The sequence below is a fragment of the Salmo salar genome, chromosome ssa02 (genome assembly GCF_905237065.1).
Source record: "Salmo salar chromosome ssa02, Ssal_v3.1, whole genome shotgun sequence".
In the NCBI taxonomy this organism is placed as follows: domain Eukaryota; kingdom Metazoa; phylum Chordata; class Actinopteri; order Salmoniformes; family Salmonidae; genus Salmo; species Salmo salar.
Genome location: NC_059443.1, coordinates 54,834,497 through 54,862,411, shown reverse-complemented (window position 1 = coordinate 54,862,411; position 27,915 = coordinate 54,834,497). Strand labels below are relative to the sequence as shown.

Below are 27,915 nucleotides of genomic sequence, written 5' to 3'. Positions count from 1 at the left end.
TACCCAACATGAACTCGCGCGCCAGAGTCTAATCGGCCATCACCGTTCCATGGCTCTTGTTCGGTCAGATCTCACAGTAAAAGACTCAAAACACTTTGTAAAGGCTGGTGACATCTAGTGGAAGCAATAGGAAGTGCCAAAACATTAATCAACCCCTGTGTGTTTCAATGGCATAGGCTTAAAGGTCATTCAACACATCAGGTATCCACTTCCTGTCAGAAAATGTCTCAGGGTTTTGCCTGCCAAATGAGTTCTGTTATACTCACAGACACCATTCAAACAGTTTTAGAAACTTTAGGGTGTTTTCTATCCATATATAATAAGTATATGCATATTCTAGTTACTGGGTAGGATTAGTAACCAGATTAAATCGAGTACGTTTTTTTATCCAGCCGTGAAAATACTGCCCCCTAGCCCCAACAGGTTAAGGAGAAGTATATCTATAATTCTTTCAATAACTGTTGTAAATTTTATCAACGTTTATGATGAGTATTTTTGTAAATTAATGTGCTCATTCACCGGAAGTTTTGGTGGGAATACATTTCCTGAACATCACACGCCAATGTAAAAATGGGGTTTTTGGATATAAATATGAACTTTATCGAGCAAAACATACATGTATTGCGTAACATGAAGTCCTATGAGTGCCATCTGATGAAGATCAAAGGTTAGTGAATATTTTAGCTGTATTTTTGGTTTTTGTGATGCATGTCCTTGCTTGGAAAATGGCTGTGTGGTTTTTCTTGTTTAGTTTATGTCCTAACATAATCTACATTTTATGCTTTCGCCGTAAAGCCTTTTTGAAATCGGACAATGTGGTTAGATTAACGAGAAGTTTATCTTTAAAATGTTGTAAAATAGTTGGTTGATTGAGAAATTGAAATGATATTTTTGCTGTTTTGTATTTCGCGCCATGCTATTTCACTGGCTGTTGAATAGTGGTCCTACCTAGCCCATAGAAGTTAAGAAAATGGGACAAGCACCAAATTGAGGCTCTGCATGCAGAATTCTGCTCAAATATCCTAGGAACTGTTGTGAGTGTAATGTTTACTGTTCTTTTTTTATTGTTTATTTCACTTTTGTTTATCATCTATTTCACTTGCTTTGGCAAAGTAAACATTTTCCCCATGCCAATAAAGCCCTTAGAAAGAGAGCGAGAGAGTGAGCATCAGATACATCATCTAAGGAGGGGTGTGGTTGACAACAACCCTTCCACATTACATCACTGCTCTGCATTCTCCAGAACAGAACCCCACAGGGACAGGGAGGAGGGGAAGAGAGGGATAGGAGGAGGGAGGACTGCTTATCATTTCACATCTTTGTAGTGAGTTACCGAGGCTATTCTCTCTAGCCCTAGGCTATAGGGAAGGATGGATCCAAGATGACTTAGCTGCTTCTCTCCTCTCACCTCCACCTGCTGTAACGCCTCTTCACCTTCCAGACCTGTCACTTTCTCCCAATCTGCTGATGATCCCTTGTTCTGGCTGCTTGTGAATGTGTGATGTGTATGTGTCCACTCCACGCTAAGGCCTTGGCACCTACTTAACATTACTCAAGCTCATACACTCCCTTCTTATTTTATGTCACCTTTATTTAACCAGGTAGGCCAGTTGAGAACAAGTTCTCATTTGCAACTGCGACCTGGCCAAGATAAAGCGTAGCAATTCGACACATACAACAACAGAGTTACACATGGAATAAACAATAACATACAGCCAATAATACAGTAGAACAAAAGAAAACAAAAAGTCTATATACAGTGAGTGCAAATGAGGTAAGGCAGAAAATAGGCCATGGTGGCGAAGTAATTACAATATAGCAATATATGTGCAGAAGATGAATGTGCAAGTAGAGATACTGGGGTGCAAAGGAGCAAGATAAATAAATAAATACAGTATGGGGATGAGGTAGGTAGATAGATGGGCTGTTTACAGATGGGCTATGTACAGGTGCAGTGATCTGTGAGCTGCTCTGACAGCTGGTGCTTAAAGCTAGTGAGGGAGATATGAGTCTCCAGCTTCAGAGATTTTTGCAGTTCGTTCCAGTCATTGGCAGCAGAGAACTGGAAGGCGGCCAAAGGAGGAATTGGCTTTGGGGGTGACCAGTGAGATATACCTGCTGGAGCGCGTGCTACGAGTGGGTGCTGCTATGGTGACCAGTGAGCTGAGATAAGGCGGGGCTTTACCTAGCAGAGACTTGTAAATAACCTGTAGCCAGTGGGTTTGGCAATGAGTATGAAGCGAGGGCCAACCAACGAGAGCGTACAGGTCGCAATGGTGGGTAGTGTATGCGGCTTTGGCGACAAAACGGATGGCACTGTGATAGACTGCATCCAGTTTATTGAGTAGGGTGTTGGAGGCTATTTTATAGGTGACATCACCGAAGTCGAGGATCGGTAGGATGGTCAGTTTTACGAGGGTATGTTTGGCAGCATGAGTGAAGGGTGCTTTGCTGCGATATAGGAAGCTGATTCTAGATTTAATTTTGGATCGGAGATGCTTAATGTGAGTCTGGAAGGAGAGTTTACAGTCTATCCAGACACCCAGGTATTTGTAGTTGTCCACGTATTCTAAGTCAGAACCGTCCAGAGTCGTGATGCTGGAGGGGCGAGCAGGTGCGGGCAGCGATCGATTGAATAGCATGCATTTAGTTTTACTTTAAGAGCAGTGGGAGGCCACGTAAGGCATTGAAGCTCGTATGGAGGTTAGTTAACAGTGTCCAAAGAAGGGCCAGAAGTATATAGAATGGTGTCTGTGGCTACTTGGCAGTGTGTCCCAGATTACTTCATTAATAGTCAACCACAGGGCCTGCAGTTTAGCCTATTCTCTGAGAACTGCAGGACTAGAACCAGGTTGCTAAGTAGCAAAGAGGCTAGTAACCAAAAAGCTACATAGCACTAATTGCGTCAAAACAAACGTCATGAAGACATGTCAATTACTATGTGAGGAGAATGGCGTTTAGTCTTAACTGTAAGTCAGTTAGGATCATCCGATGTCTAAATACAGATACCCTAATTTGTGATAGTTTAAGCCTCCTCAGTAGGGAATGGCTAACCGCTAATGGCAATTATTCAAGCACCATGCTAATGAGTTGGCTGGATAATTAATAACGACAAGATGGTTGATGTCTCAATATGATTGGAGAAGGCTAGCTAGCTAGTTAGCAGCACATGTGGAGTGACTCGCTGGATTACAAGGCATCAACTGTATAGGCCAGGTCTTCCCAAACTCAGTCCTGCACCCCCGGTTTCACCTTTTGTTTATTGCCTCAGCACTACACAGCTGATTCAAATAATCAAAGCTTGATGAGTTGGTTATATTAATCAGCTGTGTAGTGCTAGGGCAAAAACCTAAACTGCACCCATAACGGAGATGGATCCTTCCAACCTCCCATACATCACTAGCAGACAGGCCAGCCCAATAAAGCGGCAAATGAGACGGGGGGAGGGGGTGAGGATGACGGGGCAAAAAGGTGACAAATAGGACCAAGGCTTATGTATGACATGTTCTCCAGAGGGGACAGAGCGGGAGAGGCGAGGTCAGAAAAACAAAGCATGAGCCTTGTGCTGCTGCTTACGAGCCTCTAAAAAGCATACCTCTAATGCCTTTTCAGCTAGTCGTGTGGTGATACCTAATGTATATCAAACCACATTCCAGTGCCCAACACAGGCCGTTATCTGACGGAATACTCACTCATTACCCTGGATAAACCACAGTCATAAACAATACTGGTGAATGCTGATACTCAGCATTTTAGCCTAGCATAGTTTAGCCTTAGCAATACCTGTAAACAGCATCCTGAAAGGACCGCACTACCTTCCGGACAACAAAAGGAGACCAAATACTCCCAAGTCGTACGTAAAAAGAGATATTGGCCTATTCAGCAAACTAAGGGGATAGGCCTATAACTGCAACTGCTTGCAACATGAAAACAAAAACCTCTAAAAATAGACCCTGGTAAAATAAGAAATTGAAGGGGGGAAAAAAGAACCAATGGGACAGAAGGGGGGGGGCGCCTTATCACTTAAGGACAAAAAGCTCTTCACTGGCATAGCAACCATCTGCCCAGAGCTAGCCCATCTCTTCCTCTTTCCCTTCTCACTGTATCTCTCCCTTGTGCCCCCTCTCATTATCCCTCACTTTTCCAGCTCCCTTCATCCTCTTTCTCCCCTTAATCTCTCCATCCCTCTCTCTCCTCGCTTCTCTCTTCGTCCCCCTCTCTCTCTCTCTCTCTGCGGTAGAGTCGGCAGCAGTAGGCCCTGGCCCCGGCTGCACCCACCGTCATTAGCAGCATCATGCCACACTCCACCCCTCCTCCACCCCCAGGGCCTAGGCGTCACGGTCACCTCAGACCCCCGTCTGACAGCTCCGTCTCCGAGCACAGCCTTGAATAAGGGATAAGAGGGTGGGAGGGAAACCGTCGCCCCGACCTCAGTACCACGCCCTGCGTTCCACTGTCAGCTACCTGCTGCAGTCATAGCCTTGGAAAGCCTATCAAAAGAGAGCTAGACAGTGTACTGCAGCAACGGGGCCGAGTTAGCTAGTGTTCTAGCAATGCCGCTGTGTGCTCACTGTCGCTGTACTGAATTGTAGGCAGCCACAGGCTTCCACAGCATGAACCCTGTCAAAGACCTTCAATAGACCCCTTAGCCTCATTGAGGGACCATTGAGAGACAATGTCCTTCATAGTCAAGAGATGCACTATTTTCAGTCCTAGCGTCCTTGCTAGGCTAGCGATGTAATGGTTGCTATTCAGGAGGCATCTCCAGTTAGCAGTTATTCCATTTAACTGAGCCCAATATGAACAGCTTTTCACACAGGTATTGATGAAGAAAGCAAGGTTGAAACATGGGGTTCTTTGTACAGTTTATAATATGACTAGCCCACCATTGTGAGAGTGCAAAGTCCCTTCCTATCCAATCAGGTTTAAAACGGGTAGCTATAAATTCTATTCAACTGAGCCTCATTAAAACCATTTCACTTTTAATTCTTGAAGAAAGCAAATGTGAAACATTGGGTAGTAGTCCACCTCTGATAGAACTAGCAAAGCAATGCACTTTCCTTTCCAATCAGGTTGGATGGAGAGATCACTACAGAGGAAAATGATTGCCCGCTCAAACAAGGACATCACGGAGAGGCGGAGTCCTTGACTTAGATGACATTACATTTTTTATGAACTTTTATTTAACTAGGCAAGTCAGTTAAGAACAAATTCTTATTTAAAATGACGGTCTACCCCGGTCAAACCCGGACGACGCTGGGCCAAATTGTGCGCCGCCCTATGGGACTCCCAATCACGGCCGGATGTGATACCTCACAGCCATTATCGCTTATGAGGCGCAACGCAATGTGCCAAGCTTTACACATATCCCTCATATCTTTCACTGTCTCAGAGTCAGGCGGTGAATGAAATATGCAATGCATGTTCTTGACCGGCTTCAATAATGGGGTTCTGGGAAGTGATTGAAACAGCACCACGCCAGTGGAAGATCTGATACCAATCACACGATACTCTCCTTTTGGAGATGTAATTAAGATTTCATAGGGAAAACGTGGCATAGCTTATTACAGTGCAGATAAAATAGTGTCAGTCTGCTATTGCTGAGGCAGTGGCGTGCATCTAAATAAGTTTCCACAGGGGAACTTGATGAAGAGTAATATGGTTCCATCTGAAGAAAAAAAAGACGACAGAGGTGACAGTGGGAAATGCAAGCTTTGCACCCCACGGGGACGCTTCTTTTTCTATTACGCTTTCTCCGAGTACGTTTGCGAGGAACTGAATACGAGAGGGAATTAGTTCAACTTTACCTCACGGACGCATATGTCACGTTGAGACAAGTCACAAGACAGGCCTAAGGCTCAATCTACTTGTTTGTCGAGACTATGTTGTTCGCCTTTTCTGTCTTGAAGTAAATATCTGCCATACAAATCCTGAATAAACTCCTCATTGGTAAAAACCTTTGAGGAATAATAACTGCAGTAGCAGTGAGGGAGACAAAGAGGCTGGTGAATCAGGTAGCCAGGCTTCCCTAATAGGAAAGCCTTGTAAAGTCAATGGCAGAAAGTAGCTACAAAGGGGTGGAAACCAGTGACACCTTACAGCACGTCAAACCAATCCCTTGCTTGGGCGGAGCTGAAAAAGGTGCCCACTAAATGAGTTTGTGCCGTAGGAGCAACAGTGGTCGGGAATAGTTGATTAAAATCCCATCAAAATATGTTGATGTATGCCGTGTTTGTGGTTCATTTCAATAAATCAGAGACCGTCGGCAACACTTGATACACTAAACTCTTACCATAGCCTGTAAGTAGACACGTTTTGTAGTGATCAAGCAGAGGAGTTGTAGTGCCTTCAACGACTCGATTTCATGTATAGAGCACATCTCTGGCAAAACAGAATTCGGTTTGTCCTCTAGGTTTTCTTATATTTCCTGCAATGTTACAAACTAGCATACGCAACAACTCTCTGCAAAATGTGTCCTACCCGGTTGGCAAACAGTGACTAACATAACGCAGCACCCCTTCCACGAGCACGTGGAGGGAGGTTCTTGAAATGTAAAATCCACTAACACATTTGTACACCATTCTAGCCAAATCTTCAGACCTCCAAAGGTTGGTGTGACAACATGATTTGGATGCATGACTATGCAAAACTAGGATTAAGGTACTGACTTTTCGTACACATTGATGGATCCCCCTATCCCAGTGTCCCCGGAATTGTGTGAAAATGGGTATAAAGCAGAGGAAGGTGAGAAAAAAGCCGTCAGTCAATATAAGGACAGACTTTCTTGTAAATATGCCATTTTTGCATACTGCAGGAAGTGGCCTGGTCATGAATTATAGATGTGAATCTTTGAGTTGCTCAAGAGAATATGTGACTGAAGAAACACCATCTGAGCAGTAGGTAGACAGAGGATGCACACTGACAGTAGTGATCGGGGAAAACAAAATCGATACAGTTCCATATATCGGGATATTATTTGACGATAGATCATATTGTTTTGACAATATCATTTTTGCACTAGTTCGGTACATCTGCATCAAAACTCCAGTCATTTCCCATTTCCTTTTTAAATAGGTAGCATATTTGTTTTCAGCACTTTTATTTCCATGACTGATCAAAACTAGTTCTCATGGCGCTCTTGTCCCTCTGCAGTAGACATATTGAGCAATATGTTTGGAACAATGAACAATGAATCGCGATACATGTAGAACCATGAGAATCGCAATATCGTAGCGTGAGGTCCCTGGCATTCAAAGTCACACAGAGCCCAGTCCCCCTTGTGTGTGTAGGTAAACATCGCTGACCCATTGTTATCCCCACAGTTACACGACTAGACCTTTGTCCTGACTTCCAGACCCTGAATCCATTGCTAGAACTATACACATTTACTCCAGAGGACAAAGCAGCACTGTTCACCGTGAGTATCTTCTAGGCCCAACCCATCCCAGCTCCACTCCCTCAGTGTGACCCTTTTCCATAAGGCCCTGGAGTGAGCTCCCCGTTACTGCAGTACTGAATCCCATTATGTCAATACGGCAATAGCTCTCTATTTGGTTTGTAATGATACTGGCTCGACAAAGCTTTTATGCATGGGCTTTGAGTGCTTGGATACTATGCTTTGGGCAATGTTTCTTTTGAATGAATATTGTGAATTGATTGGACCCTATTTACCTTGATTTTTTGGGGGATGGCATAGGTTATCTTTCCCTATGTAATATGGCGATAGCCTCAACCTGCTTCCGACTAAGTTTGGTAACTAATGTGAAATGCATTCATAGGCAAGGTTAAATACCATTTATAGCTTTGTATCGATGTATTATTGTTAATAATAAATGAAACGTCAGCAAAACCTATCCGCTTTAAAATGGCAGTCATGCAGGATGTTATCCACTTTAAAACTGCCTTTGGCCAATGGAAAACTAAAATTACACCATCAGTATCATTGATTAAACTGACTCCTCGTGTAGTGGAGGGTTTAGCATAGAATCAAGATGTGTATAACTAACCCAAGATGGAAACAACAGGCTGTGGTCTAATGGGAGCAAATTAATAATAGTGTGCAGAACAAGCAAGGAGGTGGGCAGAACCCATATTGACGCATTCTAGTATGTATTTGCATATTAGAGAAGGCCTACGCGTGTGCAATAACTCAATTCGCCCTCCTAAACAACCGCCTCTTATGGGGACAGAAAACTGCATAGAGATCAAATATGCTTCATCAATGACAAAATTAGCAGAAAGTCGGCCAAAATCCATCTCCTCCCACTGCCGGCAATTGGGCTTCTGCTCATCACATTTGGTGGTGAGTGGATACGTCAACCAGATGCTTCAGGTTTATAGATCCGGTTAAACATCTGGGTCATTGTTCTATCAATGATATCATTTTAGCAATCTCATCTCATATGATGATGGGTCATGGCTAGCTTGAGCTGTCAGATACAGCATCAGCTAGAGACCACCTTACATGATTCAGTTAAAGTCATGCATCTCATTGTTTAAGCTGCAGTTTTAGCTAGTGTTCCCTCTCCTACAAAAGTTGTCAATGATTCAGTTACTGAAAACCCGAGATGCAAACTAGCTAGTTAATTGATCAGCAACGTGCGTTTAATTAGCTAGCAAGTTAGCCTAGCCAACCTGCCAGTTAGCTAAACTGGTTCGTGGAGAACGTTAGTTATACCTAAATAAATGACTAGCACACTAGTTAGTCGTTTAACCAGTAAGCAATAATAAAAAGTTACCTAGCCAAGCATGCTATGTCACACCCAGTTGCACTGCATATTTCAAGAAATGTAGGCAATATGCTGAAGCTAGGTATAGTGACTGTAACAAACAAGTACACAAGAGCGCGGATAAAACGTTCACAATGCTGGTTATAGCATGCTAAACCGGTGGCGGTGTACGGTTACTAATTCATTGAACCAGCTAGCGTTAGCTGTCAGTAACGGGAAAACACACCTTGTGCTGAAAGCTAGCTAACTAGCTAACTAAATGTTACCTCCAATGTTGAAAACATATTGTGTGGCTAGTTAGCTAACGTTAGCAGACAATTACCTTTGTTTCCCGTATGTCTTGTTTCCCTCCTTCTGGGTACCACTGCACCCGGACAAAACCCCTTCCCAGAGGTGCGAGGCTGTCCACAACACTGCTCTCGGTGTCCGAGTTACAGGGGATACAGCCACCACCACCGCCGCCGCCGCCTCTACCTCCGCCATCTTCGAGGTCCGAGTCTGAATCAAACTCCTCCTCGCCTTGTATCATTCTGACTAGGCCGAACCGGACCAAGTCACGATACCGACCTGACACCAAATCGTGGGAGAAAAGAAGCCGCTGGGAGCCGCCTGCAGAAGGAGAGAGCGCCATGGATGGAGGCTCCGAGCCCGGGCTTACAGTCGGAGAAAGAGCTGTGTCCGATGCCACCGGTTCCGCCATCGCTGCAGTTGTCAGAGAATAAGGCGGAGAGACCGTGGAGAAGAAAAAAAGAGAAACCTGTAACCAGGGAAGTGCACGTGTTTACGTCGGTAGGGCGGGCGCTGCGTAAATGCATGGGCTTGACTCAGAATAAATGAGTCTGAGACTGCAGACAGTTATATCACACCGTTATTATAACACATCTTTCTTTATATTCTAGTCACACAGGCAGGTGTTGCTACTAGCTACATGATGACACAAATGTATGATGTAATGTGGCCAATTTAGGATTAGAGTCCCCCTTAGGACACAGCCTAACAATAAAGTTAATTAAATATCACAGCCATGATCATGGTATTTTTTTAATATAATTTCTTACAGAAATGCAAACATAATGAAAGAGAAGACGTCAATTTCATCAACAAGTCTGTAGCCCGGGCTCGAATAGGGGTTCTATGCCCATTTTCGCCACTTGGTGTCAGTGTCGAGTGCTGCAATTGGCTTATTATTGCAGAAAGCCATGGTTTCACAGGTTTGTGGCATGAAATAACATATTTTATGCATACCTTGCCTGACACTGTGGTTGTGTTATGTAGGCTAACCTGAGGGGGCATATGCGGACGTTGGTCTTATTTGTCAAGCGCAAAGATGCGCTTATAAATCTATAAAAATGTATATAATGCGAGAAGCCTATTCTATTTTTTTCAAAAGGGATTACAACAAATACAGACGCTTACTCTGTTCTATACCTGCATTTACCAGGAAACCAAAAAACAACAAGACTAATTTCGTATTGGTCAGCAACGTATTGCCAGCAGGGGATAAACTATACATTAAAACTTAAATAATGATCAACAAACTCTTACATGGGGAAAAAAAACATGAACCACAATCTCGAGACAATTGATGTACAATGGAAAGGTTTCCCTTATTTGAGTCACATGACGTTTGGTAAATAGATGAGGGCAACCGATAAGATTCGTAATACAATCACCAGTAGGCCTATTCTATGCGGAAAATTCTAATAGAGTGATATTGATATCAACATTTAAATAAAATAGCCATTTTAAAATTACACACAGCCTATATTCCACTTATATTTGAAATTATACACTGAACAAAAATATAAACGCAACATGTAAAGTGTTGGTCCCATGTTTCATGAGCTGAAATATAAGGTCCCAGACATTTTCCATATGCACAAAAAGCTTATTTCTCTAAAATGTTGTGCACACATTTGTTCACATCCCTGTAAGTGAGCATTTCTCCTTTGCCAAGATAATCCACCCACCTGACAGGTGTGGCATATCAAGAAGCTGATTAAACAGCAGGATCATTACACAATGATGTGCTGGGGACAATAAAAGGCCACTCTAAAATGTGCAATTTTGTCACACAACACAATGCCACAGATGTCTCAAGTTTTGAAGGAGCATGCAATTGGCATTCTGACTGCAGGAATGTCCACCAGATAATTGATCATTTAATGTTAGTTTCTCTACCATAAGCCACCTCCAGCTTCATTTTAGAGAATATGACAGTATGTCCAACCGGCCTCACGATCGCAGACCATGTGTACTTCGTTGTGTAGGCGAGCGGTTTGCTAATGTCAATGTTGTGAACAGAGTGAGCCATGGTGGCAGTGGGGTTATGGTATGGGCAGACATAAGCTACAAACAACAAACACAATTGCATTTTATCGATGGCAATTTGAATGCACAGAGATACCGTGACGAGATCCTCACATGTCGCACGGATCTGTACACAATTCCTGGAACCTGAAAATGTCCCAGTTCTTCCATAGCCTACATACTCACCAGACATGTCACCCATTGAGCATGTTTGGGATGCACAGGATCGGCATATACGACAGCGTGTTCCAGTTCCTGCTAATATCCAGCAACTTCGCACAGCCATTAAAGAGGATTGGGACTACATTCCACAGGCCACAATCAACAGCCTGATCAACTCTATGAAAAGAACTGCATGCACGCTGCATGAGGTAAATGTTGGTCACACCAGATACTGACTGGTATTCTGATCCACGACCCTACCTTTCAAAAAATAAAAGATCTGTGACCAACAGATGCATATCTGTATTCCCAGTCATGTGAAATCCATAGATTAGGGCCTAATGAGTTTATTTCAATTGACTGATTTCTTTATATGAACTGTAACTCAGTAAAATCTTTGAAATTGTGGCATGCATGTTCATATTTTTGTTCAGTATAGAAGGCCAAAATTGTACCCATCAAACACTGAATTTTTAGACCTATATATATATGTAAATTGTCATTTATAGATATAAATAAAATAACTGAAAATAGGTGATACCTAGGCTTAGCCAAAAGCCGATCCATTAGTTGCATCTTTACAAGAGGCTAATTCCAAACACAAGTGACAAATATCCCCAATAAATCCGTGTAAATGTTTATTGTTGACAGGTATCCTCTCAGAATTTGGTCATCCAGCTTGTAGGCTTATGACTAATAGCGCTTACTGCCAAAGGTATAAATACACACAGGGCACCACATTAACCTCAGACTTTACGCACAACCCTTCTTCACTTGGATCACTTGAGTGGAGCAGATATCGAAGAGACAGGCAGCCATTCAATACCCAAGTAGAAATTATATTGAAATATCAACATTTCTATTTGATTTAAGAGCTTGGAACTTCGATCAGAGACCATGTCGACAGTCAGTTCCCTGCCTTTCCTGAAATCTAGTCTCCTAATGCGCCCTCCCATGGGTTCCATCACCCCCAGGCGCGGGCGTCGCCACACACTCCCGGCCAGCGAGTTCCGTTGCCTCAGCCCGGAGGACGCAATCAGCGTGTTTGAGATCGAGAGAGAGGGTAACAACTTTTAACTTACTAAAATGTAGAACTTGTTTTTACCCCAATACTGGTCGTTTTTCTTTACAACTTTGTACCTAGACATTAAAAGGTATATTGATGTTTTGTGAAAAAAAATATGCTTTGTCATTAATTGGACTTGTCAAATGTAGACTATTTAATGTTAAGGTGCTTTACGTTTAAAGTTTACTTTTACGTTTTTTTTATAGACTAGGCTAATATTTATTTTGGAAATAAATCTTTGGATACCAACCAAATTCATGACAAACAAACAGTCAGTCAGTCATAATGGGATTCATGTCACCAAGCATGTAAACTCAGCAAAAAAAGAAACGTCCTCTCACTGTCAATTGCATTTCTTTTCAGCAAACTTAACATGTGTAAATATTTGTATGAACATAACAAGATTCAACAACTGAGACATAAAATGAACAAGTTCCACTAACATGTGACTAACAGAAATGGAATAATGTGTCCCTGAACAAAGGGGGGGTCAAAATCAAAAGTAACAGTCAGTATCTGGTGTGGCCACCAGCTGCATTAAGTACTTCAGTGCATCTCCTCCTCATGGACTGCACCAGATTTGCCACTTCTTGCTGTGAGATGTTACCCTACTCTTCCACCAAGGCACCTGCAAGTTCCCGGACATTTCTGGGGGGAATGGCCCTAGCCCTAGCCCTCACCCTCCAACCCAACAGGTCCCAGACGTGCTCAATGGGATTGAGATCCGGGCTCTTCGCTGGCCATGGCAGAACACTGACATTCCTGTCTTGCAGGAAATCATGCACAGAACGAGCAGTATGTCTATGAGCATTGTCATGCTGGAGGGTCATGTCAGGATGAGCCTGCAGGAAGGGTACCACATGAGGGAGGAGGATGTCTTCCCTGTAACACACAGCGTTGAGATTGCCTGCAATGACAACAAGCTCAGTCCGATGATGCTGTGACACTTAGCCCCAGACCATGATGGACCCTCCACCTCCAAATCAATCCCGCTCCAGAGTACAGGCCTCGGTGTAACGCTCATTTTTTCGACGATAAACGCGAATCCGACCATCACCCCTGGTGAGACAAAACCGCGACTCGTCAGTGAAGAGCGCTTTTTGCCAGTCCTGTCTGGTCCAGCGACGGTGGGTTTGTGCCCATAGACAAAGTTGTTGCCGGTGATGTCTGGTGAGGACCTGCCTTACAACAGGCCTACAAGCCCTCAGTCCAGCCTCTCTCAGCCTATTGCGGACAGTCTGAGCACTGACGGAGGGATTGTGTGTTCCTGGTGTAACTCGGGCAGTTGTTGTTGCCATCCTGTACCTGTCCCGCAGGTGTGATGTTCGGATGTACCGATCCTGTGCAGGTGTTGTTACACGTGGTCTGCCACTGCGAGGATGATCAGCTGTCCGTCCCGTCTCCCTGTAGCGCTGTCTAAGGTGTCTCACAGTACGGACATTGCAATTTATTGCCCTGGCCACATCTGCAGTCCTCATGCCTCCATGCAGCATGCCCAAGGCACGTTCACGCAGATGAGTAGGGACCCTGAGCATCTTTCTTTTGGTGTTTTTCAGAGTGAGTAGCAATTAAGGTCATAACTGTGACCTTAATTGCCTCCCGTCTGTAAGCTGTTAGTGTCTTAACGACCGTTCCACAGGTGCATGTTCATTAATTGTTTATGGTTAATTGAACAAGCATGGGAAACAGTGTTTAAACCCTTTACAAAGAAGATTTGTAAAGTTATTTGGATTTTTACAAATTATCTTTGAAAGACAGGGTCCTGAAAAAAGGGACATTACTTTTTATGCTGAGTTTAGTTGGAAGTAAGCAAACTGAGATTAGACTAAACAACTACGTGTGTACTTGATCATGGACTTGTGTTGTCTATCTGCCCTCCTCAGCCTTCATCTCTGTGTCTGGAGAGTGTCCGCTCCACTTGGATGAGGTGTGTCACTTCCTGACGCTGTGCCCTGAGCTGTCTCTGGGCTGGTTTGAGGAGGGACGCCTCGTTGCCTTCATCATAGGATCACTGTGGGACCAGGAGAAACTAGCCATGGTAAGCCCCAAGTCAAAACGTGTTGAATAAGTGGGACATTGTCTTTATTATAATGAATGACTTTTGGTAGCCTACCCAATTAATCAAAAGGCAAGCTTTGAGGATGTACTTCAATGTGGTATTTTAGTACAATAATTTTTTTAGCACAGGGTCTTCAAGGTTTTTATATAAAACATCTCAAAATAAGAGAATGCAACCAACCTTACATCCACACAACCAAGCTTACATCCACATAAACCAAGCTTACATCCACACAAACCTGTCAATTCAGGGTTCAATAGAGATGATCATGAAAAAATCTCCATGACAATGATAAATGTCGGGTGATCTCACATTGTACTCATGCACTCAAAACTCAGCCTTCCCTCCCTCCTTTTTCAGGACGCTCTCACCCTCCACAAGCCCCATGGCTCCACGGTCCACCTCCATGTGCTTGCTGTCCATCGCACCTTCCGGCAGCAAGGCAAGGGCTCCATCCTGATGTGGCGCTACCTGCAGTACCTGCGCTGCCTGCCCTATGTGCGCTGCGCCGTGCTCATGTGTGAAGACTTCCTGGTCCCTTTCTACCAGAAGTCAGGATTTAAAGTGCAGGGCCCCAGCGACATCACTGTGGGGCCCCTGACCTTCATTGAGATGATGTACCCTGTCCGGGGCCACGCGTACATGCGCCGCAACAGTGGTGTTTGAGGGGATACGAACCAAGATGGATGCCTCCTTCAATGGGGAGTGTTTGACCAACCTTCCGTGGCTGGAAGACGGCTATAGTGGCAAGAAAAAGTATGTGAACCCTTTGGAATTACCTGGACTTCTGCACAAATTGGTCATCAAATTTGATCTGATCTTCATCTAAGTTACAACAATAGATAAACACGGTCTGCTTAAACTAATAACACACAAACAATTATACGTTTTCATGTCTTTATTGAACCGTGTAAACATTTACAGTGCAGTGTGGAAAAAGTATGTGAACCCATGGATTTAATAACTGGTTAACCCTCCTTTGGCAGCAATAACCTCAACCAAACTGTAGTTGCGGATCAGACCTGCACAAATGTCAGGAGGAATGTTGGAACAGTCCTCTTTATAAAACTGCTTCAGTTCAGCAATATTCTTGGGATGTCTGGTGTGAACCGGGTTGAGGTCAGGACTCTGACTGGGCTACTCCAGAAGGCGTATTTTCTTCTGTTGAAGCCATTTCGTTGTTGATTTACTTCTGTGTTTTGGGTTGTTGTCCTGTTGCATTACCCAACTTCTGTTGAGCTTCAATTGGCAGACAGATAGCCTTACATTCTCCTGCAAAATGTCTTGATAAACTTGGGAATTCATTTTTCCGTCGATGATAGCAAGCTGTCCAGGCCCTGAGGCAGCAAAGCTCCCTTCACAATACTTTACAGTTGGGATGAGGTTTTGATGTTGGCGTACTGTGCCTTTTTTTCTCGACACAGTGTTGTGTTCCTTCCTTCCAAACAACTCAACTTTAGTTTCATCTGTCCTCAGAACATTTTGCCAGTAGCGCTGTGGAACATCCATATGCTCTTTTGCGAACTTCAGACGTGCAGCGATTTTTTGGGGGGGGACAGCAGTGTCTTCTTCTGTGATGTCTTCCCATCAACACCATTCTTGTTTAGTGTTTTACGTATCGTAGACTTGTCAAAAGAGATGTTAGCATGTCCCAGAGATTTCTGTAAGTCTTTAGCTGACACTCTAGTATTCTTCTTAACCTCATTGAGCATTCTGCGCTGTGCTCGTGCAGTCATCTTTGCAGGACGGCCACTCCTAGGGAGAGTAGCAACAGTGCTGAACTTTCTCCATTTATAGACAATTTGTCTTACCTTGGACTGATGAACATCAAGGCTTTTAGAGATACTTATGTAACCCTTTCCAGCTTTATGAAAGTTAACAATTCTTAATCTTGGGTCTTCTGAGATCTCTTTTGTTCGAGGCATGGTTCACATCAGGCAATGCTTCTTGTGAATAGCAAACTCAAATATGGTGAGTGTTTTTTTATAAGGCAGGGCAGCTCTAACATCCCTAATCCCGTCTCAATGATTGTACTCCAGGTTAGCTGACTCCTGACTCCAATTAGCTTTTGGAGAAGTCATTAACCTAGGGGTTCACATACTTTTTCCAACCTACACTGTGAATGTTTAAATGATGTATTCAATATAGACAAGAAAAATACAATAATTTGTGAGTTATTAGTTTAAGCAGACTGTTTGTCTGTTGTTGTGACTTAGATGAAGATCAGATCAAATTTTATGACCAATTTATGCAGAAATCCAGATAATTCCAAAATGTTCACATACTTTTTCTTGCCACTGTATGTAAGCAGCTTGGTGAAACCTCGTTCCCAGTCTATTGCACGAAGTTTCTGGGAACAAGATTACACTTGCTGTGAGTTACATGTGGGATACTAGTGCAGTGGCTCGTAGGTGTTTGTCTGTGCTCACTGTTTTGTGTTGTGGCAGGGTTTGTGTGTCCTATGTGGTGGGTGTTACAGAAGATAGTTGACCCGTAAGAGACCAAACATTTAAAAATGTTAGCAGACGCTCTTATCCAGAGCGACTTACAGTTAATGCATTCATCTTAAGATAGCTAGGTAGGACAACCACATATCACAGACATAGTAAGTACATTTCTCCTCAAAGTAGTCAAAGTCAAAGCTAGTCAAACGTGAGTGTTCGTTCACGAAAGGCTTTTTTTCATCTCAAAGGCTGACATGATCTTTGGGGAAGATATGGAATTACTTGAGTAATTAAGTGATTATAAATGTATTACTTTATTAATTTTTACAAAATGTCTTATTCATGATGACCAAATAGAATCTGCTAACTGCCAAAAATGCTAGGTTTACATTAGAAAAGTACAGCAAGGAAATATGCAGCAAAGTACATATTTTTGTATAAAATGCTGGACATTTTTTAACTCAAGTTAAGTCTGAGATTTTAGCAAACAAATTGCATCTTGATGGATGACTTGAGAATCTAACGAAAATGCAGATAGGCCTAGACTGAAGAAGGATCAGCTAGCTTCTCTCTTCCTGTTAGCGTTTTGTGGCTGTGCTGCTTGTGTATCAATCCATGGCAAGCATTAAAACAGCATTAACTCAATGTCCCTTTTTTACTGTGGTCTCGTGAGCCAAGCAACCAAGAAGGACACTTTCAATCTCATTCTTCCTGTCTGAATATGCAGCTTTATGGCACATCAACACCTGGGAGATTGCCTGGGACTTTCATTTGCTTTTCAAGATCACTAATGTTTTTGTTTATCCTTCTGTATTTATGCCTTTAAAATGCACTGGGCAGCTAAAAGAGCTGGGTGGTGACTTGTATTATCAATGGTATATACCATGTTAGTAGTATTAATGGTAGTATTACTCTTAGCTAGAACTTGTTTTTTTTCTAGATTTTTTTAAAATATTGAAATTAGATTACCGATATACAGTATATCAGGGAGGGATAATAGCAAACCAGGCTGTGTTTGTTTGTCAGCAGAGACGCCAGTCTCCAAAGTAGACCAGTATTGTACGCCCCTCTAGCTGGGGCTATAGGGGTTTATCTGCTAACGTGTCCATTAGCAAGCATTATTGTCGTGTAACTTCTAGGGATTTACGAGAATCGCCTATTTGCTGCTGCCAAGCATTTTAAACAAAGCTAGACCTACTGTATTCAGTAAGCAGCATTACCAGTAGAGGTCATGTCTGGAGGGTGTTCGTAGTAATGACACACTTATGGGAATCCAACTGCCAATATAGTATGGAGTTGTGAACAATATACTTGTAGCTGGCACAGTATTTGAAAATAGACTTTATAGCATTTTAATGTTTGAAACACAGCAATTTTTACCAATATCCCTCCCCAGGATTTTCCATTCCCCTTGATAAATGAGACATCTTTTTCTCTGTAGAAAACCACCACCTCTTCCTCCATCAATCTTGAATCAAGACGTTACTGATTTTTATAACATTTTGAAAATAAGAAAATAAACTAATTTTCAAACATTTCTGTTTCTGACTTTCCCTTTCATTTGGAATGTAGAAATGCATTACACTGTATGGTTTCTATGATTAACAAATGCCTGATTTAGAGGACAAAGCAACTTGTTTTCAACTTCTCAGCTTGCAAAAACGTGACCCAAAGAGATTCAAGTTGTGGAGTAAATCTCTCTTGAAGAGGGTGGAATCTACAACAGCCTTTCTATTCCTAGCTTTTCAATCACCACCACGCCACCTGGCTAAATGCGATTGTCAAGAGAAATAGTTCAGAAGCATAGATCCAAAGTAGTAGTACCTTGAGCCATTTTCACAAAAGTCAGGAAAGGTTACTGGAATTTGAATCTATGAGCTCAAGACACACAAGAGGGAAAACATTATTACATTTACATTCATTTTTAAGAACATCGTGTGAATTTGTACATACACGTACGGGTAATATCTTCAAAACTGCAGCAATAATATCACAATATCTCAGTAAAAGAGAAAATTCCAAAGTATACTTTTTTATTCCAATAAATAACTAATACATTTGGTCCAAATGCATTTACAGATTTATGCTTGCCAACTTACAGACGCTCAAATTCAAGGGTTACACACATTTCAGAAGGCACTGTGAATTCCTATGAAGAGGAGCAGACTGTGCTAAAGTGTTCATATAAAAAGAAAAGAGGGACAGATTCCGAGCAAATTAAACAGGGTCACAACCATTTAAATGCCCAAATGACAAAACAACGTAAAACAGTACTCAACGATCGTCCAACCAACACCTGTGAAGAATTGCACGTTATTGACATAGTCGGCCATTAACGCCACCAGTTGACTGGTGTGTAAAGTGATTTAACAAAGCATAATAAATCCTGCTCAAATAATCCACATCACCGCAGTAATCCACCTCTCAGGAAATGTCCTAAGCAGTGAAGAGTGGACAGCTGCCAGAGGAGAGGGTCATAATCCAAGAGACCAGGAGCAGGCCGGGATGGCAGAAACTCTGTTGGCCATTTTGATATCTGTAATGGCAAGAGTGACTAGCAGCCTTTCTTGAATCAATGGCCATTGATCATGGCACACAGTACACGGATTCTCGTTCGCTTTAAATATAAACACATAACACATTGACAAGTAATTTGCTTTGATAGCACTGAAGTGCTGTAATTATATATAGTGCAAGCACATTGTCCTTTGAAGTGAAACAACATGGACTTTCCAGTTTGCTCTATCAGATCACATATTGCCTTTTGGACAGTCAGTCAGATCCTATAATCTTACGATATTACGTTTCATTAACGTTTGAGTACCAAAGCTATAACACAATGTCCAGTGAAACGCCACAATTATGGCCAAAACAAGTCAACGTGTTTAATTAGTAGTGCACTTAAACTGAAAAGCCTTCCGTAAGGCTAACAGCTTGTTTTTGGGGCAGTGACACAGTTCAATTGGAATTAGTTAGATGTATATTTCTCAAGCACCTGTGGCAGTTGCCATAAATAACCTAGGCAGATTGGAAGGCAGGATTTGGAAGGTCAAACCAATCCTTCAGATGAAGAACAAGCATCATTTACAGATACAATAACACAATTGTATTGACCGTCTGTACGGTATAATTCATTGTGAAAGGCAACTGCTATTGGACGGAATTCTTAACACTTAACTGGTCCCCAAAAAAAAGTGCCATGGAAAAGTCACGAAAAGCACACAAAACTAGGTTCAAGTTGAAACAATGCTCCAGCCAGTGACAGACTGTATGACTTGTATTCAATACCATAATTAAATGCTCACATGAACAGCTAATTCAAAGTATTTGAACATAATGAAATGCTATATCACGTAGTGTTTGATACATCCAGTGTTGTAGAAAATGAGTCCAAAAGGTAACAAATAAGAGGCCTCTGTAGTATTAACGTGAAGGTTTATGAACCGATAGGGTAGGATATCCTCTGTAGTCTTCCAAGTCCACTTTAACGCCACGCTCAGACTGAGTCGTTCTCTCCAGAGGAACTAGCATAGCTGTACAGTCTAAGAAGGCAATGTGCGTAGATACCCTGGGTGCTTACGGGCATATGAACCAGGTGCGCTCTCCCTTTAAGTTCCGTTTCCCTTAAAAGTATTTTCCACTGCGCTTCCTGTCCAGGTTCTATAGCCAGCTCGCATTAGCCGTTAGCGCTTTAGTGAATGTCTAGGTTCTAAAGCCAGTTAGCATTAGCTGTTAGCACTTTAGTGAATGTCCAGGTTCTAAAGCCAGCTAGCATTAGCTGTTAGCGCTTTAGTGAATGTCCAGGTTCTAAAGCCAGCTAGCATTAGCTGTTAGCGCTTTAGTGAGTGCTAGCCTAGTGCACCACATGGTCGATGTCGTACTTCTCGCAGAACTTGCTGGTGAAGGGCAGGCAGGTGAGGTGCTCCAGCCAGTGCCAGTTGATGGGGTAGATATAGAACCAGACAACCAGCGAGGAGAGCAGGCCCAGGTAGACCAGCAGCGATAGCAGGATGAGGACACGCTTTCGGTACTTGTCGAAGTCGCCGAACGTCACGTAGGGCAGGAAGGAGAAGGAGAGCAGCAGGCCGCTGAGGAAGCCGAAGATGTGGGCGATGTTGTCGATCCAGGGCAGCAAGCCACACAGGAACAGGAAGAAGACGATGCCCACCAGCTTGAGGAAGGCCTTCCACGGCTTCTCCAGCATCTGCCAGCCCTGGATGAGCTCCACAAACAGGCAGGCAAGCAGCCCGAACTGGGAGCCAGCTGGGCCAACCTGGATAATAACCAGAGAAAGACAGAGAGAGAGGGAAAAGAGAGAGTCATACATCCACCTGCTCTGATCAAACAAAATGGAGGGAGGGGATGATGTTTCACTCAATGACGATGCCACCACTGGATGAATGGGTGACAAGACCAGCATGTGCATGAATGAATGTCACTGTTGACCATAGCATGGGGCATATCAGCGGAAGATGCCGGGATAAAATGCATGCATCCTGCTCACTGGCATCTGTTGAAATTCATATCAAATGCTAGTACATTAGCATGAAGGAAGTGGTGGTAGCATATGTACTCCTTGCTAATGGGCAGGCAGATGACTGAGGCGGAGTCGGTATAGTCCCTTATAGCAGAGGACAATAGGAACCGGGCAAAATGGGAAGCAAGTGCACCAGCTGAGTGCATTAAATGTTGACGTCTGTGTGTAATAGTGAATTTGGTCGGTAGTCTACTGATCCAAATGCATGCAGCTCAGGGGTCTGGAGAGGTTCAGCCCTGTTCAACTTCCTCTCAGCAGGGTAATTCTCTTTGGTATAATGTCCCCAAACAAATGTTGCGATCAATATATAAATTACACCATTGGACATTTTAACCATCTTCACTTTTATATGTCTACAGTGACGTTGGATGTTCCAAAAATGGGAATGTGTCATTTTTGGTGTACTATAACAAAAGAGTATTACATTGTGCCTCCGTTCTAAACCTCACGACTTAAGGTACATTTCCGTTGTAACTACTCAATAGTTAGGTCTAGGTTGAAACCAACAGCAATGGTTCTTTGGTCACTGGTTCTACAGCTGGCATCCTGATTAGATTGTCATCAGGGCTGTGGTGGGCATACCAGGGCAGATGGCTAATCTGAGATTCTAACCTCCCAGAAGGACGGGCGAGGAGGAGTTAGGCTTTTCACACGCCCTAGGCACGCGGCCCACACGTTCCAGACACGCTATATGGGTGCTCTGAATCCAATCATTCCGCAGCCAGCGCTAGACAGTCGAAGCTTCATTGGCCATTGAGCACTTCGTTTGACAGGCTGAGTTTCAGAACGTCTGAACTCTCTCTGACTTCTGATTTCCTGCTCTCACGAGTGATTCAGAAAGTCCTTTGAAGAAGAACTAGAGAGTGCTACTGTTGTGACGTCTAGTTGTTTCTTTAGAGGCTGAGTTTCAGAACGTCTCAACTTTTGACTTCTGAATTTCTGCATTGAAGAGTGACTCAAAGTCTGGGGAATGATTGGATTCAGAGCACCCATATAGCGTGTCTGGAACGTGTAGGCCGCGTGCCTAGGGCGTGTGAAAAGCCTAAGTCCTCCTCTCCCGTCCTTCTGGGAGGTTAGAATGTTTTTGTTCGTGTCAGAATGTTTCAGATGTTTAAAACAGTAAATGTGTTATTTGTACATGGGTGAGTTCTCAGCCCTCTCCTGTACTCTCTGTTCACCCACGACTGCGTGCCATGCACGCCTCCAACTCAATCATCAAGTTTGCAGATGACACCACAGTGGTAGGCTTGATAACCAACAACAACGAGACATCCTACAGGGAGGAGGTGAGGGCCCTCGGAGTGTGGTGTCAGGAAAATAACCTCTCACTCAATGTCAGAAAAACAAGAGAGATGATCGTAGACTTCAGGAAACTACAAAGAGAGCACCCCCCAATCCACATCGACAGGACAGCAGTGGAGAAGGTGTAAAGTTTTAAGTTCCTCGGTGTACATATCACCGACAAACTGAAATGGTCCACACACACAGACAGTGTGGTGAAGAAGGCACAACAGTGCCTCTTCAACCTCAGGAGGCTGAAAAAATTTTGGTTGTCACCGAAAACCCTCACTAACTTTTACAGGTGCACAATTGAGAGCATCCTATCGGGCTGTATCACTTCCTGGAAAGGCAACTGCTCCACCCACAACCGCAGAGCTCTCCAGAGGGTGGTGTGGTCTGCACAACGCATCACTGGGGGCAAACTACCTGCCCTCCAGGACACCTACAACACCCGATGTCACAGGAAGGCAAAAAAGATCGTCAAGGACAATAACCACCCGAGCCACTGCCTGTTCACACCGCTATCATCCAGAAGGCGAGGTCAGTACAGGTGCATCGGAGCTGGGACAGAGAGATTGAAAAACAGCTTCTATCTCAAGGCAATCAGATTGTTAAACAGCCACCACTAGCACAGAGAGTCGGCTGCCTACCTACAGACTTGATATCATTGGCCACTTTAATAAATGGAACACTAGTCACTTTAATAATTACATATCTCGTATTACTCATCTCATATGTATATACGTCACTATCTATTATTTACTACCTATTGCATCTTAGCCACTCTGTCACTACTCATCCATATATTTTATACTTATATATTCTTATCCCATTCCTTTACTAGATTGTGTGTATTAGGTTTTGCTGTGGAATTGTTAAATATTACCTGTTAGGTACTGCTGCACTGTCGGATCCAGAAGCATAAGCATTTCACTACACTCGCAATTACATCTGCTAACCATGTGTACGTGACCACTTTGAAATTAGCCGTTTTGCTAGCAGGATTTCTAGAAGGCTGCTCACTTGCACAAGGTGACTTCGTGATCAGAGCGTGCCCCGAGAGAGACCTTGCGCACAGCTCCTGTGTGTGTGGGTAAATGGGAACAATGGAAAACTTTCGGGAAATGTGAAAGTTGTTGTGATCAAAAGCACTAAATACGAATTACTACAAGGTTATACATGTTTTTGTTGTTATAGGACGAGTTTGCATACTGATAGGAATTAATACAGTATGTAATACATTTAGGAACAGTATATACAAGGATGATTCATGGTGATAATAAATTGTGAGATACATGATGCATTTAAAAAGGCTTGTCATTGCATTTCATAGTGTCAATTTAAAGAGGGATAATAAACGATCCATTGAGCCATTGTAATGTATAAATGAGACAATACTGGTTTATTGAACACTTGTAACAGCTATGTAATTTGAGAATATATTGTGCATTTGTGAAACATATTTCGTACCTATGTAAATGGCTGATGACTTTATAAGAAAAGACTCATTACAAGTGACTTGAAGCCGTAGCCACATCTCCGTGTTATATATATATATATATATATTTCTCCCTTTTAGGGGTATAACACAAACATTTAGTTTCCAACATCGTGAAGACCTAAAACCAATCCTAATTTGTGATGTTTTTAACCACAGTGGATAGAGACTGGTTCGGCCACCAATTCGGGGTCTTGTTTACTCCACCAATGGGATAATCCCCTTTTACTCAAACTCGGCCCTAAGTGGCTTGAGATGAGGAGCCGTGCGTCGCCTCACGTCTCTGGAGCTATTCCTGTTGTGTGAAAGCCTGCGTCCTGCTGGTGCAGCAGCGGTGACATTTCTGAGTGCTACCTCACAGTAACTTCACACTAGGACAGTGACAGACGTACCTAGCGCCAAATCATGTCAAAGACGCACAGTTGCAGCCACATACCTGCAGATTTTTGTAATAGAGCTGGTAATCTGGGGAAATGAAAAGAAGAGATTCTTCCAGAAATAGGTACTCCTCGGGAGTACTAAACTCTGATCCATAATCTGTATGTAGAAGCACTGGAAGACCAGACCATATCTTTTTTTCAACAATTGAACAGACGAGGAATCTGGATTAGTGTAGCAGTGACCTTTGTTAACCCACACAATATCCTTCGGGTAATCTGTAGCGAGCAAGAGAGCGCGTTTTACAGAGGCCAATTGGGAGACGTTGGTTTGCGCCAATTAGGTAATCCACAGCAGCTCTCTTCTCCCACTTGGCAATGCCCACGTCACAAACAATGCTTCCTGTCCACCATACTGAGCCTTGTCCTCGAGCACAAAACTGTAGCGTATCCTCTTCTTTCCAGTAACATTCGCACTCTTCATTTCTACAGCCTAACATACTGGGACTACGAGTGAATCAAATTGTAAATCAATGAAGTTTAGCATGGATGGGCTATTACAGTCTGGTCATACAGAAAGGAGTCTGAACACCAGAAGAAATAGAACAAGGGAAAAACATTTAAGTAACTTGTCCACTCTTCCTATGCCAAATGGACAGCAATAGCCTAATGGTAAAGCTATAAGAGGAGATTACAAGGGAACAGGGTCTCCTGTCCAAAGACGCTCTGAAATCCCTTCCTGTGCCCTTCACATTTACCCTACTGCTGACTCCGAAACCTGGACTGAATGTCCCTGCCTCTCTCGCCCTCTCCTTAACAGACTGGCACAATTAAGCCAGCTGCCTCACCTCAAGGGGATTGGACTAACTTACCATTAGCACATCACACACTGCAGAAGAAAAGGGCTTGGTTGGATTAGATCATGTCCAGATAACACAACAAGCACCAACGTGTCCCGGTCAGGGAGAGGAACACAGAGAGTTGGACATTTCCTCTGAGCTTCAATGCCATACAACTCTCCTTCCGTGGCCTCCCACTGCTCTTAAAGTAAAACTAAATGCATGCTATTCAATCGATCACTGCCCGCACCTGCTCGCCCATCCAGCATCACTACTCTGGACGGTTCTGACTTAGAATATGTGGACAACTACAAATACCTAGGTGTCTGGTTAGACTGTAAACTCTCATTCCAGACTCACATCAAACATCTCCAATCCAAAGTAAAATCTAGAATTGTCTTCCTATTTCGCAACAAAGCATCTTTCACTCATGCTGCCAAACATACCCTCGTAAAACTGACCATCCTACCGATCCTCGACTTCGGCGATGTCATTTACAAAATAGCCTCCAATACCCTACTCAATAAATTGGATGCAGTCTATCACAGTGCCATCCGTTTTGTCACCAAAGCCCCATATACTACCCACCACTGCGACCTGTACGCTCTCGTTGGCTGGCCCTCACTTCATACTCGTCGCCAAACCCACTGGCTCCAGGTCATCTGCAAGACCCTGCTAGGTAAAGTTCCCCCTTATCTCAGCTCGCTGGTCACCATAGCAGCACCCACCTGTAGCACGCGCTCCAGCAGGTATATCTCTCTGGTCACCCCCAAAGCCAATTCCTCCTTCGGCCGCCTCTCCTTCCAGTTCTCTGCTGCCAATGACTGGAACGAACTACAAAAATCTCTAAAACTGGAAACACTTATCTCCCTCACTAGCTTTAAGCACCAGCTGTCAGAGCAGCTCACAGATTACTGCACCTGTACATAGCCCATCTATAATTTAGCCCAAACAACTCACTTCCCCTACTGTATTTATTTATTTAGCTCCTTTGCACCCCATTATTTATATTTATACTTTACACTTTCTTCCACTACAAATCTACCATTCCAGTGTTTTACTTGCTATATTGTATTTACTTCGCCACCATGGCCTTTTTTGCCTTTACCTCCCTTATCTCACCTCATTTGCTCACTTTGTATATAGACTTATTTTTCTACTATATTATTGACTGTATGTTTGTTTTACTCCATGTGTAACTCTGTGTTGTTGTATGTGTCAAACTGCTTTGCTTTATCTTGGCCAGGTCGCAATTGTAAATGAGAACTTGTTCTCAACTTGCCTACCTGGTTAAATAAAGGTTAAATAAAATAAATAAATAAATACAAAGGTGAAGATAGGGCTACAATGGGAATGTCAGTGAATGACAAAACGTGTAGGAGTGCGTTTGTGTGTGCGACCACACTTGAGAGACTCAGACATGGTCTGAGACAGAATGAATGGGTCAACTGACTGGGTTAACACTCATTTGTGATTAAACATGTACATGAGACCCAGTTGTCTGTGTTGGACAAAGGAATGCAAATGTGTTGGATGCATGGAGCTTTACAGTTTACATGGAGTGAATTGAAACTCCTTTTCACCACTAGGGGGACCCTGGCACACCACATCTGGCTACTGCAGCCAAGGCTCTTCTTCTCAGGCTGTCAGAACGTCTCGTTGACTGTGCCAACCCTAGCAATTCAGACAGTTTGCACAATTGCAATACGTTTTCGTCATTGGCATTTCTACCAATGCTTTGAGCATACAAATGAATAGAGGATCTCTATGGCTTTCTCAAGCCACGTGTAATGGTGGTGTTCCAGCTTCAGGTGATATGGAGGCAGGGCAGAGGCAGTTAAGTCCTGATCGTTTACCCTCCAGACGGGGTCACGTCCAGTCCAGTAATCTCCCTATCCAAAGCTTCTCCAGTAACCGAGCTAAGCTCAGTGGCTGCCCGGGCCTAGCTGAGATGTTAACGCTCTCTCTCTCGCCAGTTTTCCTAGAAAACACCTGACCAGCTCAATGGAGATTAGCAGTGGCGGTTGTGTTAGCTGAGCAGGTGTGTGTACGTGCGCTCCTGTGTGTGAGCCTGTGTGTGTGTGTGTGTGTGTGTGTATGTGTGTGTACCTCAGCTCTGTAGGGGAGGAAGAGGGCGCTGGCCAGGTTGCCGGTGATGCCAGAAAGGACGTAGATGATGGAGATGCGGACCCAGCCAGCCAGTTTCTCCAGGTCTCTCAGGATAGTCATCTGGAACACTACAGACACCAGGCAGTGGAGGAGGCTTCATAGGGAAAGGGAAGAGGCCAGTCAGAGGACAACACATGGAAATAGGCTTATAGGCGCACATACCGTAGGCTTATGCTATATTAACACACACACACACACACACACACACACGAACCCCAGCACGTGCTGTAATCTCCTCACTAAGTACCCGTATCTGAATCATGTGGGGGGAATCCTCTCGACGCAGTATTTGCTGTTAAGGCCATACTTAGGGACTGTGGGATACAATGGGATATCCCTGAGTTCACACTGACCATGTAAACTGACAAGGAACAATCAGAGCCGTGTAGTAGGCTACAACTAGGGTTACATAAAGTATTAAAGGCCCAGTGCAGTCAAAAACGT

The 27,915-nt window shown here is 43.5% G+C and overlaps 3 protein-coding genes across 7 annotated transcripts in view; 1 reads left to right on the top strand and 2 right to left on the bottom strand.

Annotated features, from left to right (window-relative positions):
* Window positions 1-9,573, bottom strand: part of LOC106588250 ((E3-independent) E2 ubiquitin-conjugating enzyme UBE2O) — a 46,573-nt gene extending 37,000 nt beyond the window's left edge. The window contains exon 1 of one of the 2 annotated variants that reach the window (XM_014177082.2): window positions 9,052-9,573. In XM_014177082.2, the coding sequence (XP_014032557.2) occupies window positions 9,052-9,429 (378 nt within the window). In that variant the 5' untranslated portion in view covers window positions 9,430-9,573. The remainder of the gene's footprint in view (window positions 1-9,051) is intronic. The other variant, XM_014177088.2, reaches the window with a different exon arrangement.
* Window positions 9,574-11,939: 2,366 nt separating this feature from the next.
* On the top strand, window positions 11,940-15,602 carry aanat1 (arylalkylamine N-acetyltransferase 1). The gene is made up of 3 exons (XM_014177714.2): window positions 11,940-12,264; window positions 14,151-14,305; window positions 14,687-15,602. Exons 1-3 carry the CDS (start codon window positions 12,099-12,101, stop codon window positions 14,990-14,992), a joined length of 627 nt encoding a protein of 208 aa, XP_014033189.1. The 5' UTR covers window positions 11,940-12,098; the 3' UTR covers window positions 14,993-15,602.
* Window positions 15,603-18,786: 3,184 nt separating this feature from the next.
* Window positions 18,787-27,915, bottom strand: part of LOC106588262 (inactive rhomboid protein 2) — a 37,397-nt gene continuing 28,268 nt past the window's right edge. For all 4 annotated transcript variants that reach the window (XM_014177111.2, XM_014177119.2, XM_014177105.2 and 1 more), the window contains 2 exons: window positions 27,412-27,565; window positions 18,787-21,043 (listed from right to left, as the gene is read on the bottom strand). In XM_014177111.2, coding sequence (XP_014032586.2) covers window positions 20,624-21,043; window positions 27,412-27,565 — 574 coding nt within the window. In that variant the 3' untranslated portion in view covers window positions 18,787-20,623. The remainder of the gene's footprint in view (window positions 21,044-27,411; window positions 27,566-27,915) is intronic.

Coding starts and splice junctions, on each gene's coding strand:
- aanat1 (XM_014177714.2), top strand. CDS start 12,099: ATGTCGACAGTCAGTTCCCTGCCTTTCCTGAAATCTAGTCTCCTAATG. Junction 12,265..14,150: donor GTTTGAGATCGAGAGAGAGG/GTAACAACTTTT, acceptor TGCCCTCCTCAG/CCTTCATCTCTGTGTCTGGA. Junction 14,306..14,686: donor ACCAGGAGAAACTAGCCATG/GTAAGCCCCAAG, acceptor CTCCTTTTTCAG/GACGCTCTCACCCTCCACAA.